General features: G+C 37.5%; 1 protein-coding gene across 1 annotated transcript; it reads right to left on the reverse strand.

Moving 5' to 3' along the window:
• Positions 1–5,827: 5,827 nt before the first annotated feature.
• LOC112514639 lies at positions 5,828–8,780 on the reverse strand. The gene has a single exon (XM_025121221.1). It carries the CDS (start codon positions 7,852–7,854, stop codon positions 6,634–6,636), a length of 1,221 nt encoding a protein of 406 aa, XP_024976989.1. The 5' UTR covers positions 7,855–8,780; the 3' UTR covers positions 5,828–6,633.
• Positions 8,781–9,035: the final 255 nt, after the last annotated feature.

Here is a 9,035-nt window from a genome sequence, read left to right on the forward strand (position 1 = left end):
ATATCTAATATATGATAAATGGAATTGATCATAAATCATCGGATTTGACTACCCTTTTCCTCGTAGGTTATTTCTAGGGCTCAAACTCATGACCATCCGTTCAGAAAGGAGTAACTTTAAGCGGTTGCTCCAAGCCTCGCCTCTAAGTCACCTTGGTTAAACAATTCAAAAATGATCGATGACTTAACAAGCAATAGTCGGTTGTTTGAAAAACCCCGTTATGAATCCTCATGGGAAGTTAATTGAAATGGCAATGTTACCCTTAATAACAGAGTAATGAGTTTCTCCATCTCATAGTTAAGGGTAGGATTGGAAAGTAGGCACTTATTTTTGAAACTGGACACTTATTTTGGGACAAACTAAAATAGAAATATGGACACTTATTTTGTGACGGAGGGAGTACATGAGAAGAAGAGAATCTTCTATTTCTTGCTACTAATAGCCATAGAACAAGATCTTATTGAGTCAGAGATCCATAAAAAAAGCTTCACCAACAAACAAATTCTTGATTATTTTCTTGAACTTATTTCCTTGATGCTTATCAAGATCGAAACTTTCCTATTCTATCAAGCCATTTAACATTTTCATTTCAGGGGTCCTATTATATGGCGGAAGAAGCCACAAAGATGCGATAATAGATAGTGGGTCCCGTTTACTTAATGAAGTTGGGACCCACATCGCGGAAGTAAGAATGAAGAAAAATGGTACATGGGTTACAAACTACGAGCATGGTGACCAGATATACGCACCGTTTAACAGCAGGTTGACCTCATCGACTCTGTGGCATAATTCAAATCGTAAAGGTATCAGCTTTAATTCATGTTCTGCAAAACATCATCATTAGCACGTACAAGTTAAAACAATAATCATAAACACATTACACACAGATTCAGAAAGCCAAGTTTTTTCCAAACTTGTCCCTCCCAATAAAAAACACTCTCCTTCCATCTATGAAAAATACCCTCCCAAACAAAAACCCTTCCAATCTCTACAGACAGATTAATCCACACAGACAGCTTTATCCATACAGGACTTCATGGAAAACCAATCAAACAGCCACTTAATCACATATGATTATGCATGTCCAAATGGGACGTGGGCAACTTGGTGAATGCAACCAAAGGTCGCCCGCTATAGGCTTGTCGAGACAACATGTTTTTTATCATATATAATTAAGTGTTCGAACCGCATGTAATCATGTCTGATCTTCAAACTTCTCACCTTCTCACAAATTGACCGCCTTCTCGTTTGAACCTGACCCAATATAAGATTAGTTAAATAAACAACTTACTTAACAAGGACCATACTTCATTATGAATAAACTAACTAGAAAATGTGTTGTTAATATTCCAAACTTACTCTTATCTTTTAATATTAAATAAAAAAATCTAGTTGTTAGTGTATATTCTATCGAGCGTAATATTGTCAAAAATTGTCACTAGACTTGCTTCTAGATTTTAGAGTGGACTCTTTTAGGGACACTGAGAGTATTACTCAACATGAGTATAAACTAGCTTAAAAGTAAAGGGATAATGATATGCATGGGCCATTACCAGATGGTAAGCGCTTACTGGCAAGAGTCATCACCCTTGCTTACCTTGTTGGGTAACATTCTCGACCATCAAAACGTATTGTTGGTAAATGTCGTTGATCCAGTGAGCGCTTACTTACTGGGTAAAGAGTCTTCTCCCTCACTTACTGGGTAAGATTCTCAGTACTTGCAATGCTCACCCGGTAAGTACGTGACACCCAGTAGGCACTGACCTGGTAAGCATTTGATAAACGGCTCCTCAGTCTTACTCATAATACAAGCGGAAAAGGACTGGCTCTCACAAATGACGATTCTGTCCAAAAGAAGAAAAATGTCAAAATCATAAGATGATTAATTGACTGCTTTATCTATATACGGTTTCATCTAAGAGCTTTATTTCTTGATTTCTTGTAGATTTGAACTTTAAAATCACATGTAACAGTTACATGATAAAAAATCTACACTAAAATCAGTAAGGGGGATTCTAAAAGAAATATGTAGGAAGCAGTTTCAATAATCTATTAATCACAAACTCCTTCTGTCTCAAAATAAGTGTCCATTCTTAAAAAGTATTTAGTTGCGATAAGGAACATGCTATGGACTAAGGCGAAGGAACATCCAAACAAGAAATATGACCCTATTTCTATTTTAGTTTGTACCAAAATACGTGTCCACTTTCTAAAGTAAGTGTTACTTTCCAATTCTACCTTTAATTATGAGATGGAGAAATTCATCCCTCCCTCTATTATTGAGGGTAAAATTGTTATTTATTTAATTAAAAAGCGAAATAATTACGCATTTCTATAATTGTATGCCTTTTCCACTGTGGACATTTATTTTGGGACAGAGGGAGCAGTTGTTAGAAGTCAAAGGGTGACCAAGTTGGCAAAACGCCATAACTCGAGCCCCTAGGTGCTATCACCTCTTGTTGGTCATGCCATTTCACACACACACACACACACATATACAAAACTCGAGCCTCTAGGTGCTATCACCTCTTGTTGGTCATGCCATTTCACACACACACACACACACATATACAAAACTCGAGCCTCTAGGTGCTATCACCTCTTGTTGGTCATGCCATTTCCAACACATGCACATATATATGTAGGGGCCTTCATTTTAGAACCCACAAAATTGTGATAACCTTGACAATGAGTGCATCATGTGCTATTTCACATGATGTTTTTCCATCTACAACTTGGATTTAGTGTAATGATTAACATATATTTGTTTTACAATGTGAACATTTTTTGTGTTGGTGAAACAAAAGAATACAACTAAAAAGTTTCACATTGTGAACCGAATACATATGAAACAAGCACATTGTGAAACAAATATATGTTAATCAATATATTAAATTATAGCCTTAGAAAAGAAACATGTGAAACAATAACTTACGATAATAGTTCTTACAAGTATCGCAATATATGGGGTTCTTAAATGATTAAGCCCCTATGTATGCACACACACACACAAATATATATATATATATATATATATATATGTTCCCTAATAGCTAGTTAGCAACACAAGAAGTGTGGATACTATAGTTGGGCTACTAGAAGGGTTTGACCCTTTTTTCTGTTTAGAATACAGGGCTTCAAATACTTCTAGGTCTGAAAATGGCAAAAAGAATGGGGCAAAATGCAACAAAGACAGGTTTAGTTTCAATTAAATGCAACAAAGAACATTTTCTTTTATCGATCAATGAAACGAAGATCCAAAATTTCCTAGTTTGTACCCACCTGCTAATCTTGTAAGATCCTGATGACAATGATGCCCATTTACCAAAAGGTTACGGCCAAGTTATCAATAAACTTGATATCTACGTCATTCAATGTTACAAGGTTAGCAGGAATGCAATCAGAATGCAATCAAAATGGATAAAAAAATAGGAAATTTTGAAACAATGTTACATTGATTGAGAAGAAAAAAAAAAATTTGTTACACTAAGGGCTATTTGGTTGGTTTTCCATCAAGTCTTGTACAGATAAAGTTGTCTAGGTGGATTAATCTGTCTGTATAGAATGTGAAGGTTTTTGTTTGGGAGGGTTTTTTTCCATAGATGGAAGGAGCATGTTTTTTAATTGAGAGGACAGGTTTGGAAAAAACTTGGCTTTCGACATAAAGTTCCCCCTAGAAGCTTACTGAATAAGCCATTTTCTATATGATTAAGCCACTACCAAACAGTCATGTATAGCCGAGTGAATAAGCTTTGAGTCCCATTAAGCTCATTAAGTTGCCAACGAGCAGGGCCTAAATAGGAACTAAGGCAAACTTTGTAGCATTATGCCCAAAAGAATCCTGCCATCTATATATGCACTTATTGCCACCGGAAGATTTGCCTTAGGGCTATGGGCGAAGACTACAGTCGTGACTTGCCATGAGATTAGTCTGGGCGAAGCCTGGGATCACCCATATCCAAAAAGAATAATGGTAATTTTTCAGCACTCCAAATATTAGAATCTCGACATTTCATTTTCTACTACCCTAATCTTCTATATATTTTCTTATCGATTTCTATTCATACATACATATAGGGAGGTTCAAACAAGAACACAGTCAACGTAATAGAACACGAGCACACCTACATCACATGTGATCTTACAGTACAATCACATGTGATTAAGGAAATGGGTTAAACCACCCAGGTCACAGGGCTGAATCGCATGCGCACCCTCGTCGAACGTGTTTTAGATGTAATTTATTGTAAAATCACATGTGATATAGGTGTTCTCGTGTTTTCTTACTTTGACCTTATTCTCATTTAAACCCAACTCTACATACATATTACTACATCTAATACATGATTTACATGTGAAGTGGACCTCTAAAAGAGAAAACATTTAATGGAATTGATTGTCAATCATCAGACTTGACTACCCTTTTCATTATAAATCATTTCCGGGGCTCGAACTCATGACCTTTCGGTCATAAAGGAGTAACTTTAACCGGTTGCTCCAAGCCTCGCCTCTAAGTCACTGTGGTTAAACAATTCAAAAAATGATTGAGGACGTAACAAAAAATAGTCGGTTGTTTGAAAACCCATTTAATGAATCATTGTATGAAGTTAACCGTTACCTCCTCCGTCCTAAAATAAATTCCCACGATAAAAAAAAACAAGTTTTTTAAATGGCAATGTTACCCTTAATAACAGAGGAATAATGATTTCTCCATCTCATAGTTAGAGGTAGGATTGGAGAGTAGGCACTTACTTTTGAAACTGGACACTTATTTTGGGACAAACTAAAATAGAAATATGGACCCTTATTTTGTGACGGAGGGAGTCCATGAGAAGACGAGAATCTTCTATTTCTTGCTACTAATAGCCATAGAACAAGATCTTATAAAAAAAGCTTCATCAACAAACAAATTCTTGATTATTTTCTTGAACTTATTTCCTTGATGCTTATCAAGACCGAAACTTTACTATTCTATCAAGCCATTTAAATTTCATCTCACGGGCCCTATTATATGGTGGGAGAAGCAATAAAGATCCGATAGCAGATTAGTGGGTCCCGTTTACTTAATGAAGTTGGGACCACAAGAATGAAGAAAAATGGTAGATAACGTGAAAAACAAACAAGAAATCATGAAAGTAACAGTGGACAAACTATGAACGAGCGTTTGACCAGAAAGACGCACCGTTCAACAGCAGGTTGACCTCATTGACTCTCTGGCATGATTCCAGACGTAAAGGTATCGGCTCTAATTTCATGTTCTGCAAAACGACACCATAATTAACACATACAAGTTAAAACAATGATCGTGAACACACAGAGACGCAGACGTACCTTAAACCTTGATGGCACGTTTAAATTCTTGAAAACGTCTACTTTTATGAACATATTACTGCAAAATACGCAAAACTAAAAACAAGATAACAGATTATAAATTCAACTTACTCCTTAACAACCAACAAACCGTTCGCATCTTCTTTGAACCCTCCTCAAAACAACAGAAGCAGAAACGTTATAGAAGTAAATATGGAAAAGAACTACAGAAAGATAAAGGAGGATCATGCGAGAAGGAGAGAAGTTCCAAGATCACACATGATTACATACGATACGAACACTCAGGACATGTTTGTTAGCAGCTTAATGAGCTTAATGGGACTCATAACTTATTTGGTAAGCTATAAATGATGTCTAGTAGTGGCTTAATGATATATAAAGTGGCTCATTCAATAAGCTTCTAAGCGGAGCTTTATGTAGAAAGCCAAAAAAAATTCCAAGCATGCCCCTCCCAATAAAAAACACGCTTCCATCTATGCAGAAACCCTCCCAAACAAAAATGTTTCCAATCTCTACAGACCAACAGCTTTATCCATACAGGACATAATGGAAAACCAACCAAGCCACTTAATCATATATGATTAAACACGTCCAAAAGGGACGTGGGGGACTTGGTGAACGCAACCAAAAATACCTGCTATAGGCTGGTCGATACAACATGTGTTTTATCATATATGATAAAAGGGTCCGTGTCACATGCAATCATGTGTGATCTTGAAACTTCTCGGCTTCTCGCAAATTGACTGTCTCCTCGTTTGAACCTGACCCAGTATAAGATTAGTTAAATAAATAACTTACTTTGATGAGGACCATGCTTCATTATGAATAAACTAATTAGAAAATGTGTCGTTAATATTCGATATTTCAATCAATGCCTAATGTTGAAAATACATACACAATAAAACCTTAGATATATGCCAGATTCTCAACTTTTTTAATCAAGTACCGAGCTACACATATTATTCCTGCAAAACTTTTCTAAATTATCTCATCAACTAAATTACAGAAGAAGCGGAAAATATGCACTGGAAACATGCTAATCATACAACAAGGCAACCGTTTGTTTTTTTCCAATTTGTAAAACAGTTTCTTGGTTGGTTGCTCACAAATGTGGCGTTTCCTATAGCGGAAAGGGCCCTTTTGACCTTGAATCTTGATCATCTTGCACTAGACGGCTTTCACTAAAAGGCCATAAACCAGCCGAGACCCGAGAGTTGATGTAGAATAATCAACCATTTTAACAATCCATTAAACACCAAGAGCCCAATGCAGATAAAGAAAACTTTGGTTCCAACAATGATTTTATTCCTCAAAGGCATGTGTACATATCTTCTCCAAAAGTATCGGCCAGTCTTCCCCAAGCTTTTTATGGTTAAGCTCCATAGCGACCCTAAAGTCTAGCAAAGTTACTAGCTGTTTGGGTTCATTTTCTTGCATTGCATTCAAAGGCCAACTGCTGTTTTGTATTTGATGATGGCTTATGACACCATTTAAGGGTCTCGAATGAGTCGGGTTCTTGATGGAACCGCTTTTTGTTAGCTCGTGGACGGACCTAGCCCTATTTAGTTCCATGCAAGAACCAATCAAACCCTTTAAATAACCATCTAATCCACTGTTGACCACATTGGCACAATCCATCGACACCCCTTGAAGACCCTGTGCTCCACAAATCTGCTCCATGTGGTCCTTTAATGTCGTTGTTTCTAATAAACCATCGGAGTGCAACACACCGACACATCTACTACTACTACTTGCCGCCAACGGTATTGCGCTGTAGGCCCCACCTATACTTACCGGGCAATACGGAACCCCAAGCGGAGCATGTAGCGAAATCCTATCAGATACACTTTTCCCATCTTTTTTTCTACCTAAAGATTCGGTCTTTTCTTTATGATGCACACCAACGAAACCGTCTGGTGATCCGCCACCATTTTCCGCTTCTTGAATGAGTTCTTGTTGATGAACTGCCCTTCGAGTATCGGAGGAAGATGAATCCCCATTCTCCAAAGAACTAAAATCAGCCGATTGTGGGATAGATGACGTCAAAGAACCATAATTTGTCTTCCCATTCGGCCCGAGAGCACTTCTGCGGTCCCCACCTCTTCGCTCACGGGATCCAGTCCTGGCCTTTCGTGGCGATGGAGGCAGAATATCGCCATTGCCCAAAGACAGCGGGCTTGTGACGTGGGTCACAACCGGAATGGACCCATTTTGATGGTAAACTCCATCTGAAGGTTTCTTATTTCCAACCGTTCTTGAAGAATCATCATGGATCACAATCGGAAGTTTCCCTGTACACGCACTCTTTAAAACTGCACGAATTAACTGATTGTGCAATCGGATGTTATCTTTCCCAACGGTCCTTAAACAAAGCTTATCGAACTCAGTTTTGCTCAACTTCAAACTCAAAAATCGGTTCAAATAATCAAGATACTGCTTGGATCGCTCGAATCCAAGCTTCTTGATTAATTGACCTTTTATTTCAGCAAGATTGTTCCATGAATGCTGCTGCGGTGGTTGCATTTCTCAACACAAAAATTCCATAAAACAATCAAACAACTATCAGTTTCTAACTTCAAGAAACAAAATCCCCAAAATTCCCCTAATTTTTTCACCAACTAAATTAGGGTTTTACTCCATCTACAAAATCCCATCTTCCAAAACAAACTTGATCCATTCAACAACAAGCCATACAATGAATAACGAAAACACATCATGTAAAAAAAACCAACCTTGAAATCAGATTAGAACTACAGTTCCCAACTAACTCTCCCTCCAAAACCGAAATCCCAAATTATTCAAATTCCAACTCCAAAATACATAATCCCTAACCATAATCACATCTACACAAAGCAAAAACCCTAAATTTTGACGTTACCTCCCTCCAATTCCAAGTAAACCCGCAAATCACTTTATTAAACAGCTTCCAATTTCGTTCAATCTTTCAAATTCCCAAATTAGAACTCGAAATGCGACGAATTAATCAAGAGATTGTGAACTTCGCAAAGTTCCCAGCATCAATTTCAAAATGCCCATACGGAATTGGGATTCAAAACGATGAGAGATTGAAGAGATGTAAACATCCGAACAACTCTAACAATAAACAACAATTGGTAAGTCTAACCTCATTATAGCTCTTCCAAAGTTGAGATTCGAAAAACTCAACTGTTCGTTTTCAAAATCTGCAAAGGTTCGTTGTTCGTTGGAACCCAAACTAATCACAATAGCTTTTGATTTGTTGGTTTCAAACTTTCGGTTTTTCTTCTCTCTCTGTAGAAATTGCTCCGCCGCATTTACGTTTCGCCGCCTGATTTTTCTTTCGGTGTCGTCGGAATCAGAGCTCGACGAGCTCTCTTTCTCTCTCTTTGATCGCTCTCCGATGATACCCCATAAACACACACACACTCTCTCTCTTTCTCTCTCCTCTTTCTCTCTCTACTTCTGCTTTCCGAATCCCGACTCTTTTTTCGTTTTTGTGTCTGCGTAACGAGGGCGATTTATGTTGCTAATTGCCCCTTCTTCTATACATATATATACACACCACCTCCCTAATCTTTAATACCAAAGGCTGCCTATTCACATGTGAATTTGCTAAATTTTATGTGAATACGAGTAAATTCATCAATGATTAGAACTTCATCGATATCTATTCTCGTCCTCGAAAAATTAGGGATTAACTTCAAGATCTAAAGCTTTAACGAATC

Source organism: Cynara cardunculus (assembly GCF_001531365.2).
Source record: "Cynara cardunculus var. scolymus isolate 2C chromosome LG 6, CcrdV1, whole genome shotgun sequence".
Taxonomy (NCBI): domain Eukaryota; kingdom Viridiplantae; phylum Streptophyta; class Magnoliopsida; order Asterales; family Asteraceae; genus Cynara; species Cynara cardunculus.

Coding starts and splice junctions, on each gene's coding strand:
- LOC112514639 (XM_025121221.1), bottom strand. CDS start 7,854: ATGCAACCACCGCAGCAGCATTCATGGAACAATCTTGCTGAAATAAAA.